Raw genomic sequence first — 17685 nt, 5'->3', positions numbered from 1 at the left:
CAGGCCAGAGGCCCAATACTCGGTATAACAATACCAATACCAGTCATCGCACCTTTTACGTCAAGCACCGCGCACACAACAACGAAAGTACATGTATGCCTATCTCCTTAAAGTAGATAATGATTCGATTCTATGTCCTAAGGATAGATCCACGACTTTAGACTGTGATGTATGTGACGTATACAGAACAGCTGCTTATCGGTAGAATCCGCGATCGAGGTTAACTTGTAATACCGATATAATCTTTAAAATGTTATAAGATCAACTGTTTAATTATTACAGCATAACGTATGCAAATTTATCATATAAACACAAACACACACACCTTGATAAATACACAAAGTTTACGTATATAATCTGAATACATATAAATATAAGCTAAAGTTAGTAACATCTATGCATCCAGTCATTTGAGATTAATTATTAGGAAACGTGTAAGATACATGTATGACGAAATTCAGCATCGATTCTACATGTGATTATTTAAATTTCACATTATTTAAATGCCAGGAAGACGTAGCCATGCATGTAAAAATCTGGTAAAAACCTCGAGCAGGATCGATGCCCCTCGGTAAACTGTTTCCCCACAGAATGTGACAAAATTTATATGCGAATTGGCTGTTTTTAATATTTACCAACTGCCGCCCGATACCGAGTCGATTCGGTACTTTCTTTTCGCGACCTTGGTGCATCTGATTATAATTTTTATCTTCCGGTTATGACTCGTTATTAATTTATGGTTACGATAAGGAATGGAAAAAGAAGGAAAATAGTGTAAAACTTGAGTTTCCCTCTAGAGAAAACTGATGCTAATAGCGACTTGGCGAGCTTTCCCGATCATCAAATACCCACAATCGTTCCAACCCGCAAAGTAAAGAGCTTTTATTAAATACGGGAACAATCTAAGGCGGTTTGCACAGCGCAAAACTTGGACATAATTACGCTTGGCTCTTATTGTTAGTAAAAACTGTAAATTCAAACTCTGTACTTCGATCACGAATCAGAGAAACCTAAATCCGTGTAAAAACCGCCAATAGATTATCGGTATCAAAGTCGGAAGCCAATTACCATTTGCGTAATTAATTTTCTGAACGGTTTTTAAAACTCTTTGACAAACGAGTGCGATTTCACGGTGAGATGAGGGTGTTGTTTGAGGCTTGATGCTCAGAAAATAAATTCACACAAAACTTAATGCAGCCTGTGAATCTTCTACTTCGCAACTATGCAGCTAATATTAAGAAAAAAATACGCCAAAGAGCGAGCTTTACCATCAAATACGAAATTGTACTCTTCAGTAATCCACGTAGTCCAAGATCATCTGAAAATTAATGACGCCTAAAAGTCCACGAACGTCGCATTGATATTCTTGACTGCTTATACGTATATTTTTTCTCATTAAATTTCCGCACTTTTTAGACGTCATTAAGTCAGTTCCAGATGATTTTGTGCTACTTGGAAAGTTATTCTCTGCCTCTGGATGGCGTTTTGCGATGTGCCGGGTTCCCGTGATTAAAAATATACTCGTGTACGTACCATTACGGGTAAAATGGGTTTTGCCAAAAGAATGGTTTATGCAGACGAATGCTATTCTCACCGGACTTTGTAGACGGTTCAAGAGTGGAAGGGATGTAACAGTGCCAGATCCGTTTCGATATGAATTGGAAGGGGCGGTCGGCGGCATAATAATATAATAATATACTGGGTCAGGGATCTTAGCTTTGCTCGAGGGACATCGCCGCGGGGCATCCCCCATCCCTCCTTGGAGCCAACTTTACCAGAGATCCTTAACCGCGGTATAAAATCTTGGGAGTAATGCAATTGTAAGATCAGAAATTTTTTCAGGAAAAACCACGAGCGTTTCTACCTACAAATGAAATCACAAGGGGGTTCGATGAATTACTATAAAACTACGCGGATCACTTTTCATTTCGAGCGAGGCTTATATTAAAAAGTAAAACTTGACGGAGGACCGCTACGTGCAAAGTGTATTCGGCGGTATTCCAGACAAATCCCGCAAGTTTGAAAGTTAATGTACGCACACACACACACACACGTTGTATTCACTTTGTAAAGTATATGTATAGGAATACACACATAGATCGTTCATTGCCAAAATAATGACGTAATTTTAGTTATGTATATTAAAAAAAAACTTGAGCGCAAGGACCTGAAACAGACTGAAACTTCGGCCCACTTATGACGCGCAGAAACAACAATCCGCTATTTGAAATTATAATATGAACTAATCGCCGCGCTCGGCATATGTAGGTCGCATATACCAGTCGACGTAGTTACGCACATACATACATACACGCGAGTTTATCAAGAGCGAGTTATACAATTTACTCCCTATTATTAAGTTGTTCGACCAAAAAACGTTGATGATAATTTAGTTTTGTCATCCCACTTTTTCTTTCACCCAGAACGATAGATTAGGATATGACACAAATCCTTCTAGATCTACGTTGGTTTATTTTGTATTTTATATAAGTGGGTTTTTTTATTTTTCTACCTTATCATATATTTTCAATTATCATGTATTATTGCTATACGTTCATTTCAAGCTACACTTGATTTATGTAAATACGAATGAATAATCAGCTAGAGGTAACACGAAATGGTGTATTTTTTTCTCTTCTCTTGTCTCTCATTTTTTTCTTTCTTTTTTTTTTTTTTTTTGTTGTTCGTTAATTTATGTATAATAACTAGTTCAACTCATTAGCTGAATAATTATTACTGTAACAAGTAATTTGTAACATTATCTATGTCTAATCCATATAATGACGTTCCTATTCAAATGTCGATTAAAATTTTTATGATATATACATAAAATATAAAGTATAATCGAAATCAGTACATTAAAAAGAATTTCATTGAGCAGTCGGCTGGACGGATGGATAATGTATATGTATATGTATAATATAACGATACGCGTTTAATGAAAACCCAACCGATTTCAGGTATATGGTAGTTTTAATACATTTATTCTTAGATATCCATATTTATACACAGTAGTAGCTATTATTAATAATTATAGTATGTAGTTAGCAGTAGTGGCGCAATGCATTTTGCATTTTCGATCATCATATCCAGTTTAACGTTTGACAAAAATACAAAAATTATCAAGGTATAATAATTATTATGAGAACGAATGCTTTTTACTCTTGCCTCTTCTTGTCATATCATTTGTTTTCCCGTTACTCTGTCGTTTATTTTATTTTTATTTTATTTTATTTTTTTTGAAATTTTAATTTCTCATTAATTTCTTTTCTTTCTTTTCTCGTACGTTTATACTTAATATACTTCGTCCTAAGATCATCGTCATCACCATATTTATATACGACGAATGAAAATAAACTTAAATATCCTAAAATCAAAATATAAGGTGTGTCTGTCATCTTCTCGGGTACTTTTTAGTACACGGTCTGTATTGGATCCCCAGCGATTTCTGCAACTGCTTGCTTCTCTCTACCTCTACCTACCGCACGCTATTAATTTGCCACTCTCACTTTCTACCTATCGTTCTTTCACGCTCTGCGTGTGTATTTTATATGTATAGGTACAGGTATCCAAGTCATGTTCATTTTCTTATCTGCCGTACTTGCGGTCTGCGTAGTATATATTTATGTATGTATACATGAATACGAAAAATTACTTACAATGATTTTTATTTACTTTGTATCAATGATGTTTCGTTACTTTGAATCATTAGATATACATATATACATATGTATATATATGTATGTGTGTATGTGTATATATATATATATATATGTATATGTGTATATATATATTTTGTAAACGTTGAACATCATTTGAAGAGAATTTTCGGGCAGGGATTTGCGATTTAACGTGGGACAGAAAAAAAACAAAGAATTGGAAAAAAAAACACCCAATCGACATTACGCGAGTACGTCCGAATTTTGTAGCACCCATGATAGATTTTCAGTCTATGTATATTTATATATGTGTAATGTTAAAATTATTTCTTGTATTCCTGTCTCTGCAAGAAATGACATTTCCTTTGATCGATTTTAGATGCAAATTAACATTTATGACTCTATAAACAAAAGGAAAAAAATAGAAACAGAAAAAAAGAAAAGAAAAGTAATGTTTTTAGAATTTTAGAAACCACAGTATGTATTGCAATAGTACAAGATGATTTTTATTCAACTATAGTACAACGACGCTAAGATTAAATAAAACGTTTACTCGTCCGTTTCAAAGCTAGTTATATACGTTTCATGATGAAAAAAAGAGAAAAGTTAATGGTTCAATAAACGGAAAAATATCCGGTGACTTGACCGAGAATCGTTAAAGAATTTAAGAGCGTATGAAAAAAAGAATAGTAACACTTTTTTAATTTGACAAACAAACGTGGTTCACGTTTTTCAATGAGAGGACATCGCTTAAACTATGGATCATACTCAATTACATACATATACAGTGGCATTCGTATAGCAATAAGAATCCGATGTCGTAATGTATGTATGCATGTATGTATGTACACACCAAATCATTATCCCCAACAGATCTACAAGATATGTCCCTTATTTGTGCATAAATTTGATGTTTAATTTTATTGTTGTTTTTTTGTTGCTAGGGTAAGTCTAAATGTTTGGTCAAGTGACTCGTGATAAAGGGACCGATAATGAATACAATAGACCAGCTGTGTTGTAGATTCAATAGAACGTAAACGTAAGAACAGAAAAAAATCGAATAAAATACATAACAAGAAATATGATTGTTTGTTTAAATTAAATATGTGCATGTAAAGTAATTATGTAGAAATTTGCTGCTTGGGCAAAATAAATGTTCACCATCCTCTACCGTTTTGTATCTTCAATTTTTTCTCATGATTAAATACACACAATCATAATCTACAGTAACAATACCTTATTAGCAATTTTACTCAGACCATATTTGGTTATTGCGTTTTAAAAACACTTTAATCAGGCGTCTTAATAGCCAACTAGAATTATCAAGATAAATTGAGAAATTCTAAGAATCGGATAACTTTAGAGTATATCTACTTTTGCTTGCAGCATAATGCTGGTAAAAATGAAAAATAGTTCTGAAGAACGTTGCACTGAGAATGACGCAAATAATAATTTTATATAATATTCGACAAGTATACTTCGAATACTGATGATTAAATGAGGAATTAACGGGAAAAGAAAACTGACGTTAGTGGTGATGAAATTGTGAAATCCTAGGCGAAATGATATTTGTAAACATTTGTTTCGTTTCATTGGGTGCATCAAATTATAGAATTCAGCCTTGATTGCTTAAGAATGCGAGTTAACGGTTAAGACAGTAAAGTGCGTAGGTCAGTTTTATTGATTTTATATTATCACCTTTGGCTCTGAACGCAAAAAAATTGCCAATTGCACTAGTTTATGAAGTCAGATATTTTTATTAAATTAGTATTTTAAAAATGTTTTTCTCATTTTGTCAAAAGCGATTTGAAAACCCACTGAACCAAATTCATGTTGTAAATTACATAAGATCTATAACTTTATAAGTAAGACCTTCACAACCGCGTACAAGGATGTTGGGTTGAACTTATCGGGAATTCTAACAAATCATAAGGGGCAGTGACCATGTCATTGCCATTTAGTGACTTGTTGAAAAATCGTGAGGTGTCGTAACGCCGAATGGAAGAACTAAACAATTGTCCTGATATATATATATACTATACTATACATACATGCATATATATATATATGTATGTATGTATGTATGTATATATATATATATCATACTAATATTGTGAGTTATCGTTATGTTTGTTTATCGATCTTTAGTATCATTCGTAACACGTTTTACAGACGGTAATCTCTAATAATATTTATACAGCTTATGTCTTATAAAATCTTTATATATATTCAAGTTCACTCCAAGAAAAGAGAAGTATATTATTTTATTCGCCTACTATCTCCCTGTTTTTCTCTTCGGTAGCGTTTATAATATTAAGTGAAAAATTGTGTATTCGTGTTAAAATTTGTATGCATACATATATAAACATTTCCTAATTATCGATATGAAAAAATCATGGGGATTTGTAGAAAACAAGCTGTGATTTTTAGGAGTTTTATAATTTTCTTTCAATTTTCCTTTTACTTAAATTGATTATTTACTTAGTTATAAATGCAGTTTGTTTTTATAATATTTAAGTGAATACAACGTGTGTGTACGTATGTTTACATATATATATATATATATATATTTTTTCAACAGATGTACGAATTTTTGATCTTCACTAAGTTTATATGATAATATATCTCAGCGTACCTGAAATGTTCAAACACAGGTTCTTGATTTTAGGACGTTTCATAGCCTACAGCACTTGATATATATTTATACATCTTACTTTGTAATTATGTATAAAAAAATTCGTCTATAAATTAACTCTCACTAATGAGACAAAACGAATTGTCTAATTCTTCCATTCCTTGGAAAGTTTTTATATTTTTATTTTATTATGTTTGTTTTTTTATCCCCCAATTCATATAATTCGTTCGAGTTTTTATTTTCCAAGTCTTATTACAATCCAGTTATTTAATCGTCTATATCCTGTATATATAAAATCTGGTCTAGACCTGGTTTTTTTTCCTTTCATGTAGATCGTTAAAGCTTATCTAAATCTGTGACGACGTGAATTGAACAATCTTTCCTTTTTTATGCTAACTGTATTACGTCTGATTAAGGTTAGTTACCACCAGCCCAGTAGCTTGGACTGTAACCTCCTGGCTTAGCTTGAGCCTTGTTCTGGGAACTTGCATTAGAACGCTGTCCCGTGGTACTGCCACTATCTTGATGTAAGGGCTGATGCAGCTGATGTGGCATTGTGGGAATAAACAAATGCGGAGCTCCGTAACCACCTGGTAAAGCGGCACTCTGACTTCCAGCTAACCCAAATGGGGGGGGAGTGGCCGAATGGAACGTCTGCTTATCATATGACTGAAAAAACAAACAACTTATTCTCCTAACGCCTTGAAACAAGGTGCGGTTCGTGAATTATCATCTTTCCACGTAGACTTACGTTAACCTTGTTCAGTGCAACATGACTCTTTCCATACATCGTTGCACTGATTTCAGTTGCGGAAGATCCTCCGGAGTTGGTATTTCCAGTGGACGTCCCAGTCTTGCCAGTCTGTGTACCTGTATAACCGCTGCTGGCACCTTTATACTCGCCAGCTGGTCCAGCGCTTGCCAAAGCATCATAACTAGCGCCACCACCGTAACCAGACCCATAGCTACCTGGTTTTGCACTATATGCGCCGCTATTTGTGCCTGCATTTCCAGCTGCAGCAATCTGCTACAATCGAGGAAAATCGTATGTTAAAAATGCACAAAACGCTATTCTATCAGAGGTATTTAGATAATTATATCGCAAGAATGATAAAAACCCATACAAAACGAGTTCACAACACTCACTGGGTAAATGGCGGGCGTTCCATATTGAAAACTTCCAGGCATCATGCCACCACCGTATGCAAAATATGCGTATCCAGGTGGTAACGTTGGGTTCATCATCGGTTGCTGATGCTGCGTAGCAGTCTTGAAATGTAAATATTCAAGTTCAGTACCAGAAGAGTGAAGAAGTGATAACTGAATACATAATTCGGTTAGAGTATGAGGAAAACTTACCTGCTGAGACATAGTTGAGGGAACTGGCGACGCGTTGCTATCATTTCTGGCAAACCTGGCGTCACTAATACTGGTATAGGCCCCTTGTACGCCCTGAACACCCTGAACACCTTGGACGCCAGTCAAGGCGTCCCCGCGCCCTCCTCCAAGACTCGTTGCTGGACCAGTCGTCTGATAGCCCAGAGCCGCGTCATAGTAACCAGTAGTGGGCTGCACGTTAGTCAGGGAGGCCAAACACAAAACTACATGCATACACTGTGTACTCCAGATACAAGGAGACTAACTAAAACTAGGGTTTATGCCAACTAAATTAGGACCAATGATGATGTCTAGCCATCGTTCTACTAATAGTTTGGGCTCTACTGGATGGATAAGTACTATTTGACAGTTGAGCCATGCCATGGTTCTGCCAAAGAATAGGGTCGATAAATTGGCATTGCATCGAAGAATTAAAATTCAAAGTAATTAATCATAGGCTTAAAAATTGAACACTGGATTTAAGTAAAAAATTAATGAATCAATCGCCAGGCAGTGGTTTGAAATGAAATGAAATGAAATGAAATGAAATGAAACACATTGGTTTGAAGTTAATGTGGAAAAAGATTGCTTCTTAAACTGTACAAAACTGTAAAATTTAAGATTAAAAAATATTGCCATCGATTTATTTCGAAATTGATGGTTCACCTAGATATACAAAGATCAGATTACTTGAAAAAATATTCACAATTTAAGCATAGCGGTACTACAAAATGACAATACTGATCAAATTAATGGGCAATGGAATATAACAAAAATTCAATCTACCATCGATTAATTATTTTTTTCACCTCGCCCAGTGCATATCAATCATACGGTGTCATTTGTTGGTTGCTGGATACATTATCCTTGAACAAGTGAGACCTTCTTTCTGCATTTATGTTCAGCAACCAATAAATCACCCTGTATATTGATGATACAGTTTTTCAATTCACTCTTTATAATACCGCAGGTTCGAGATTAAATATTTGATTATCATTACTTAAGTCAGCCCCCAGAAACTAGAATAATAAACTTCGTGATGCCACACTAAGATATATACCAAATAATTTTTACCAAATAAAAATACGAGCGAGCAACTACCAAGCACCAAGTTAATAGTAATTATTGTCATTCTTCAATAATTTTAATAAGTATAATCATTATCCGTAATTTATCTAGTATTGAATAAACCCTCAGTTCTCAATAGAAAGCAGTAGGTACAAAAATTATAACATTCAGCAATTGCAACATTAAAAGCAATGGTTTTTGTCCTTCTGGCACATCTCTAAAGTAAAAATAGTCGCAATTTCTAATAGAACAATCATTCGTATTAAGGGGTTTTGAGCACAATACCTGTTATACTGTTTTTTATTCTACACGCATTGACATAGATTCAATAAATACTAGAAGTATCTATGCGAAGCTGTGAATTCAGCACTTTGAATGAAATTCCAACATTGCAAGCATGCTGTAAATCCTTGTATTATAAACTGTCTAGCATTATTCCAAAACAAATAAGTATCACGGGGCAACTTAATTCCTTTTCCAAATGATCGTACGATACCAAACCTTCCGATATTCGACGAGAGACCAGTGATATTTGAATGACAGAAACTTTTATTCCGCACAAATTATATACTTCCTAGCGTTTCTATGTAGTTTTACATGTGAAATGCTCAAACTTGTAATTTAATATGCACGATGAGTGGAGTATTTTTAATATATTGGCATGTAAATCATGAGATTCTGTATTATATTTATGTAAGTCACTAATTTACCAAACATTCATGATAGGTATTATTCTCTGATTTCGTAATGTTGACACTGTACTCAAAACCCCGTAAAGTATTTAGGTGAATTACTATAAGAAATAATCGGATCAAGCAAATCTGAATTACGAAATTTCAACTTTTGAAGATCGAAGTCAAGGATCACAGTCTTGCATAGACACCGCGAATATTAATAGTAAGATAATAGACATATAATCGATTGTAGGTTTAGATAAATTATTTGAAGTATGTAAAAACCATTAACGAGAGTGTCAAAATGGTATGGATATAGAAATGACAATATCGGGACAGGTTGACAACTAAGAAAAATAGAGAAAAAGTACAATTTGCCTGTATACTAAAAAGAAGGTAGAAATTTGCATTCAACACTGACCATATGTGGTATTCTCTGCTGCATGAGCTGCAAATCTTCGTAGCTGTACATTGGCTGCTGGAACGCTGCATACGGAACACCTTGGCCCATGATATACTGATGACTGAGAATTGGTGCCATGCTTCCAGCAGCACTACCACCCGTCATGCTGCCAGCCCCACTGCCACTGCCAGTCACGACTCCACTTGACGTGCTCTTTGGTACAGCTGTCACAAAATTCCATTCGATTTCGCATTATTGGAAAACTAAATCTTACTCGAGGTCTGAACCAATTTGCGTAAATCAGGTGTGGCAAAGTTACCATTTGAACTAGTTGCTTTTGCTTGCGAACTATTTGCTGTAGTCGGAAGACCCAGAGCTGGTGCACTTGTCGTGGCGAGTGAATTACTGGACGTTGTCGCACTGCCATCGTATTGCGAATCCTTATTTGTACCACTGTTGAGCTTATGATTGTGAGCCCCGGTCTGTGGTTGGGTACCATAACTACTATACGCACTGGCGTAAACCTATTAACAGCAAGGACAGAAATAAAAGTAAACTTGCACAACGGCATGTCAAAATCTTTTCAAATTTTGGATGATTTTTCAACTGGAACAATAACTAAATCGTCATTTATGAGCATTAGTTCTCACGAATTAATTGCAATGAAAGAAAAGGATATGAATTATGCTTGCAATTGCATAAAGTAATATTTTAGATGTTTTAGCGACAATTACCGATTGTGTTGCACTTTGATAGCCGCTAGATGCTTGAGTCATTGGTGACGTAAAGTTAGCTCCAGAATTTTGATAAGCCTGTGGGGTAGATTGGAATGAAGAGGAGCCTTGATAGCCGGTTGCTTGGTAACCTGAGTTACTGTTAGCCGCAGTATTAGTGGCTACAGATTGCGACTGATACTGAGACGTTGTTGCAGGTACGTAACCACTTGCTGGCTGAAATACCTAAAGTAAAAAAAAAAAAAACAGAAAACATCGTTACATTACTAGGCACACCTGGAAAAATATTACGACAGATGAATGCAGGAATGTGAATTAAAATAGAAAAAGAAATTCAACAAATTCCAAATTCACAGCAATGAAACCACTCTAGATCTACCCGAGTATTAATATAGTTACCTGATTAGTTGTATTTTGGCTATAGGTCGATGCCGCAGATGCGACAGCAGCTGGGGAAGTTTGATTGAAAGTGGAGGCATTATTTTGGGAATAAGAGGATGACGTGTTGTAACCAGAGACCTGGGTGACTGCTGCTGTAGCTGAGTAACTGCTACTGTTACTAGCAGATTGTGCAGGGAATGATGATTGGGTCGATTGCGTACTAGTTGAGTATGCATTGTAGCTGTTTGGTGTCGCATTGGAAGGCTGATAAGCTGTCTTCTGAGACTGATAGGCAGCAGTTGTTCCATATCCAGGTGTGTTCCCTGGAGATACCTGGGAGGAGAAGTCCTGCTTGGTAATATCCAGAGAAGGAGCACTATTGCCACTACGAGCGACAAAACCGCTTTGCGAACTTAGAGAGTGGTCACTAGACACTGGCAAGCTATCATTGCTTGACAACTGAAATCAGGGACAGGGAAACAAGGTTACAACAGGTCACAGGGAAGTTATCAAAGCAGCAAATTAGCTCTCTCTCTCTCTTTTGCTGAGGATGCATGCGCAATACATGTAAATCTGACATGGTTAATTTGGAAAAACATACATTAAACTGTTTGTTACATGTATACACTCACCATTTGCGATGTAGCGTTATACTGATTAGTATTTGTCTGGCTGGTCTCGATATCCAGAGTATTTGGAGCATTTGAAGGGTTGGTGACATTTGTCAATGGAGTTACGTCTATCCCAGGCGTGGCTGAATTCGCAGCATTGTATTTCTCGTTCGCAGAGCCGTCCAAAGATCCGGCATCGGTTCCAAAGTCCAATGCTCCAAACTGCACGTCGAGAAATCCAATACCACTGTTCACAGCATCGCCAGGCATCTCAACTGCGGTGGCCGGGATCTTTGAAGGAGGAGGTACTCGGGGTCGCTGCTTTGGTTGCCTCTGGGGCTGGAAAACACAAACAAATTGATCAAGAATTGATAAATATGCGCAAATAAATTTTTCGATTGTTCATTAAAACGCAATGTTGTCAATTACTGAATAGATCATAAATTTTACCTGACTGTTCATCGTTGATGAGAACGCGCCTTGATTGGCTGCCTTCAAGTTTTCACTTGTTTGTTGAGTCAGCTGTGTAAAATATTGACTCTGGGCAGCTGTAAGAACTCCTCCAGTCGAGACGTGAGGTTGTTGAGGTAGTTGCATAGTTGGCATATTCAACATCGACTGCGTCTGCTGCTGTTGCTGAGAGACCATGGATTGTTGCTGTTGCTGAGAGACCATGGATTGTTGCTGCTGCTGTAACTGCTGCTGATGTTGCTGGATAGGAGTATCTGACAACTTGGGCATTTCCTGATAAAAAATTCCCCATTAATAAGGGAAACCTACAGCAGCGGATTCCATATTAAAAGATAGTTTCCTAAAGTTTGTGTCTCTTACATCTTGTTGCAATGGGGACAGTTTAACAGATTGAGTTGACTGTAGAGGTTGAACTTCTTGGTGCTTAGGATCTTCTGCGCCAGGCGTAGCTTCAGCCAAACCACCACTTGGAGTAAAAACTTTTGTATCTGCTAGAGAGCCGGTATATTCTTCGTTATCCCAATCTTCAGTGGGTTCGAGATTATTCCAGGCATCTATGTGCATGAAAACTTATTCTTACTACGCAGTCTTCAGTTAAAGTGACGTGAAAAATTCCAAATATTTCTCAACGCTAAGGGCATAGTTTTCGAAAACACGTTTTTTGATAATCACTTATAGTAGATGGAAGTTGAGAAAGTTTCAATTAAATGATACTGATACTTTATTTTGTTTCAATGAATAAGAATCGTTCCAAAAAATTTAAGGAATTGTCAAGAAAAATGTAAAATTCCAGTATATTTCTGAAAGATTTTTCAGCGAAGTAATAAATTCAAGAATATAACCAGATTTTCACGGAATGTTGGACACTTACAGGGCTAAAATTTTCTTATGGTTGATTAAGGCTTCATTGATTCATATTGAAATTGCTAAATATATGATATTTTAAATAAAATCTTACCCATCTTGGGCTCCTGAACTGTTTGTTGCTGTTCTTCACTGCCAGTCCAAGTGTCAATTGGTCGACTAAAGCTGTGCCCTGTTGCACCTGAGCCATTATCACCTCGATTGGCAAAAGTACGGGGTCCAAGACCCCTGCCACCTCCTCGACCACCTCGCCCTGACCGACCAGGTGCACCTCTGCCACGTCTGTTTCCGCTATACCCACCCTCACGGCTACCATCTTCCATGTTTCGTTCATTCTCTTTATTTTCTCGTCCACGCCCTGTGACGCGCAAGAAAATCATTAATGATTAAACAATTTAATGGTATTCTCATTTGTCAATTTGAAATAATGGGTAATTCTTACAGCCACGATTGTCATGGTTTGCTCCGCGTCCTCGCAAACGTGGAGGCCCACCGCCCCGTTGGTTACGTCTCTCTTCCCAATCCCCACCATCGTCCTGACCACCTGATTGATCAGCATTCTGCTTTGAGCCTCCCGGTTGGCGGGTCTTCTTCTTTTTTACTTCCCATTCCTGCGTGACACCCTCAAGCAGATTATTCACGGCACTATCTAAGTCGCCGTCACAATCATGCAAAGCTAGCACCACTTCGTCCTCAGAACGGCGCGTCATGTCCATGACTTGCTTTATGCGCTCTTTTAGAGTCGGATCCTCCCCACCAGCCATCCGAGTGTCAATGATTTGTGCGTGTCGCATCTGGTCCGTATTAGGCTGCAACAAGAAAATTTAAATAAAACGCCATTTGAAAACTGGGTTTAGACAATTTTCAAAATCATTGTGCAAACTCAATACATAAAAGAGTAGTTGAAGCTGTTAGCGATTTGAGCAATTCATCCTGTGCAACGAGTAATAAACTTTACAGGAGATAAGGACTGCAGTTAACGGTGAAATATTTTTTTTCAGAAGAACATATTCACCAAGTTATATTATAATTATAACTCATCTATAGACGTGTGCATATTGCGCATCGATCTATGATTATGTACCTGAAATTCCGATCAATAATTTGGATTGAAAACTCAAGTTGCTGCTAACACTACGATTCAGCAACTATCTGCTGAATAGTAAATGTTACCTAGGTAGCTATTTAACATTAGGAAATAGTGAAAATATGATTGAAAGTTATTACTGAAACTCATGTTTCACTAATGTTTCATAAGAATATATATGATATTTATTCCATGTACCTGTGCTTTGTCGTGTTTAGCTGTGTCTGTGGACTTAGAGTAATGATGGTCAGACTTGCTGTGTTGTTGTGATGACTTGTTCTTATTGGCACCTCTCCCGCCGGAGGGCACCGACGATTTGTTGCTTGCACTCATTGCCAACTAAAACCTCGTTCACCTATGTCACTCACCTATCACACTATGTACAGTCACTATTTACAATCTGAAACCACAAGAACATAATTTATATTAATGAAAGGCGATGTAATACATATCTAATGTTTCCTTAACATTAATCAAAATTTAATTACACAAATCAATTTCATTATTGCAAATAAATTGAAACTTGTAGTTCAATGTCGTCCTGGAATTTAAAAAAAAATGCTGATTCAAAATACTGGACATCCGATGGCTGGAAAATTTAGAATTTTGGGTTATTTAGATAAAAAATTTCCTTATTACAAAAGTAAAAACTTGTATCGTAATTCATTTATTCTCCCTTTTGATCAATTTCATCCACACTTAGCACCACATTTCAATTATGAACTAACGACAATATATTTGAACAGATATTTAGATATTCAAATTCTGAGCTAGAAATCCAAATATTGTTTCCAACTAACTATGGTGAAGAAAATTAGTTAAAGGAAATTGGAGAGCACAAGAAATATGTATCGCTAAAAAATTTCAGGCTCAAATTTTGTTAGACTGAAATGATATGGTGCAGATTTATTATATGTCATGATAGTATTGAGGCATTGATACGTGTACTATTTCACTAAAAATTATTAGTCTGTACCAAAATTCTACAAGCAGTGTTTACAGATGTGTGTGGTTTAATTTTGTTTGAAAATTCAAACTTTTCTGATACGGTTTTATGGAAATCTCAAGAGCTCCCTGCGAAATCGAAACCTCTGAGATTTCCACGTTCCTCAGGTTGTCAAGACACCTTGCAAATGAACGACTGGTTACGTTAATGATGCTTTGTTATCTCGTTCCGCTAATTATAATGTTATGATTCAGAGGTATTTCCTGCGTAAAAAGAACCCTACAACACGTCTGACGAGCAGTAATGTCTGGTGTTTAAAATTTATCGATAATATCATAACGCCTATGTAAAGGCGTTGAAAGATAGCAAACATGCTCACATTACTGCAAGTGTGACGTGCCATGTTTACATTGCTAATAATTCAGCTATTGAGAGACGATATTCTAAATCTTAAGACCCACCGACACACTGGTTGATCTGTATACATGTCAAGTTCAGACTTGACGATTTATCTAGAAACAAAATATGAAACGGTATAGTTATAGCAAATTCGATTGGTTGTTTTACCTCAATGAATGAAGTATATCTAAAAAGATGGAAGTTGAGAGTGTATAGATTACTGTGTCCAGATAGAGGCGGTTGACTCTACGGCTACAACGAAGCTGAGTATCCTGGGAGGTTTAAAAGTACGAAACGCACGATGAACTGAAGTGCGTTTATCAAGTGTCTTGAAATGTGAAATTCAAGTCTATAGGTGTTAATAATTTTCATGGAAAATGGTGAAGTGAAAAACGAGATTTTTTGACGTGTGGCAACGCTGGGGCGATCCCCGGATGCACACAAAAGAAACTTGCACGATTTACTGTTGTTGGTACGGGGGTTGGAAAAAAATGTTTAAAAAAATCGATACCATCGTGTAGAAAGGGCCCTCGGAAGGATCCGTTACGATATACGTGCCGAATTGATAGAAATAAGTGGCAATTTTATCCAACCATGTGGACGAGAGACGCCATTTCCCAGACAAGGCTTGTCAACCCATCATCTTGCTCGACCATCAATACCCGAAGACCTGATGAAAAAACCGTCGAAAAAAGGGGAGAAATACACCCGTGAAATGCACAACTTTCACGTTTCTACGTTCCCTACCTTTATACTATCACAAATTGTCTTAATTCTCGTAGGCGGCGGGCGAATATCACGAAAAAACAACGATTTTTACCGTACCTGGTTAGTGCGCTCAAAACGCAGCTCGGTCACGTGACCCCAGGCTCCCCCCTTCAAAGCTCATTAACCCCCCGGCGACGCGACCGTCGAAACATCGATGCGCGCGCCGCGTGGCGGCGTCAACGGCAACACAGGCAACAATTTGCAAATACGAAATTCAATATTTTCGAACCGTTTCAAAATCTGCGATTGCTAGGCAATATATCCAAATCGTCGTAACTGCCGTTATATTTTCTATTAATCGTGGGCATGCCTGAATCGCGGTGACAAATATCGACGGACACCGGTATGCATATATTTTTTAAAACGATGGAATTTCAACAATTCTTTGGTAATTAGCAGTAATGCTACAACGAAACATAGGAATTCCACTGCACTGAAAAGTCGACGGAAATCGTAAAATTCCATGGACAAAAAAAAAATCGGAAAACGCTCGAAAAAGCATAGACGTATCGATGCCCGAACTTTTGTTCGCGGCTACGGAGGAAGTTTTTTATACAATACAAGCTTTAAATTCTTACGACGAAATTCTTACGGCATTTGAAATTACGTAATTGCGGATATTGCCGGCGTTTAGATTCGATACACGTTACGCAACGTTTGTTTGGCTTGAACTAGGTATCTTAAGTTTGAACTTAACCTCTTTGCGGATCAAACATCACCTCGCGCGAAGTTAGAGAGGATACGTCAGGTTACGTTGGATAGTTGATAGAGTTTTTACAAACCTGCAAATAACAGCATCAAAATGCCGAAGATGCCATGGCACCCCGCTTCCGGAACTGGAATAGTAACTGCTGAGAATGCAAAAAAAGTTATCAGACTCGCACGATACGGCTGTACAAACAGACCTTTCTTCCACATCGTTGTTATGGAGGTGAGAACGATGTTTGATAGGTTAACCTGATTATTAAGGAGTTTATAAATCTTTGCACAATATCCATCGCTTCGTCATACCAAAAGATCAAGGCTCGTTTCATCGGCGGGCTGATGAATTTTGGTGAAAAAACTTTGTACTTTTCATTCGACAAATTCTTAATCTTCACCTGTCTCTTGTCTCGCACCCAATAATTTTAACATTACTATTTACAGTCCTTCAAAGAGGTCCGTGCGCCGCCGATCGAGCAAGTGGGAACTTTCGACGAGGTTGTAAATGAAAGGAATGAAAAATTGGTCTCCCTCAACTTTGAAAGGATACAATACTGGATTGCTAACGGCGCCCAAATGTCAAAACCTGTGGCAGAATTACTTGGCCTTAGCGGATTCTTCCCGATTCACCCGAGATCCTATATGTTGGCTTGGAGAAACAGGCAAGCTGCAGATGCCGAGGCCGCAGCTGCTGCTGCTGCTGCTGCTACTGCTGAATCTGCGAAGCAAGAAACAGAGGCAAAAGATTCTTAATAGATTAATTTTAACATTACATTATAGGTACTTTATATTCTGTAGATGATAAAAATTGTGCTAATAAACATGTACATGAATGAAATATTTGTCTATAGAATCCTAGATATTCTTACCATAATCCTGATTTAGTTTTAACATTAATCGTGTACC

The 17685-nt window shown here is 37.0% G+C and overlaps 2 protein-coding genes across 8 annotated transcripts; one reads left to right on the top strand and one right to left on the bottom strand.

Moving 5' to 3' along the window:
• Positions 1 to 3177: 3177 nt before the first annotated feature.
• LOC107225123 (protein lingerer) lies at positions 3178 to 16212 on the bottom strand. Of its 7 annotated transcripts, XM_046739469.1 has the most exons (16): positions 16057 to 16142; positions 15821 to 15979; positions 14163 to 14364; positions 13320 to 13686; positions 12972 to 13235; positions 12374 to 12567; positions 11993 to 12286; positions 11564 to 11881; positions 10950 to 11390; positions 10551 to 10775; positions 10136 to 10340; positions 9835 to 10040; positions 7654 to 7863; positions 7441 to 7563; positions 7046 to 7321; positions 3178 to 6963 (listed from the first exon to the last, which is right to left on the bottom strand). In XM_046739469.1, the coding sequence occupies exons 3-16, from the start codon at positions 14295 to 14297 to the stop codon at positions 6712 to 6714; spliced, it is 3510 nt and encodes a 1169-aa protein (XP_046595425.1). In that variant the 5' UTR covers positions 14298 to 14364; positions 15821 to 15979; positions 16057 to 16142; the 3' UTR covers positions 3178 to 6711. The 7 variants fall into 7 exon arrangements, with proteins under 7 accessions (XP_046595425.1, XP_015520951.1, XP_015520952.1 ...); XM_015665465.2 differs by lacking the exon at positions 15821 to 15979 and having other exon boundaries at positions 16135 to 16212; XM_015665466.2 differs by lacking the exon at positions 15821 to 15979 and having other exon boundaries at positions 16057 to 16186.
• LOC107225119 (probable 28S ribosomal protein S16, mitochondrial) lies at positions 16161 to 17617 on the top strand. The gene is made up of 2 exons (XM_015665460.2): positions 16161 to 17008; positions 17224 to 17617. Exons 1-2 carry the CDS (start codon positions 16880 to 16882, stop codon positions 17530 to 17532), a joined length of 438 nt encoding a protein of 145 aa, XP_015520946.1. The 5' UTR covers positions 16161 to 16879; the 3' UTR covers positions 17533 to 17617.
• Positions 17618 to 17685: the final 68 nt, after the last annotated feature.

Source organism: Neodiprion lecontei, chromosome 5 (assembly GCF_021901455.1).
Source record: "Neodiprion lecontei isolate iyNeoLeco1 chromosome 5, iyNeoLeco1.1, whole genome shotgun sequence".
In the NCBI taxonomy this organism is placed as follows: Eukaryota; Metazoa; Arthropoda; class Insecta; order Hymenoptera; family Diprionidae; genus Neodiprion; species Neodiprion lecontei.
This window is presented reverse-complemented; position numbering and strand designations above follow the sequence as displayed.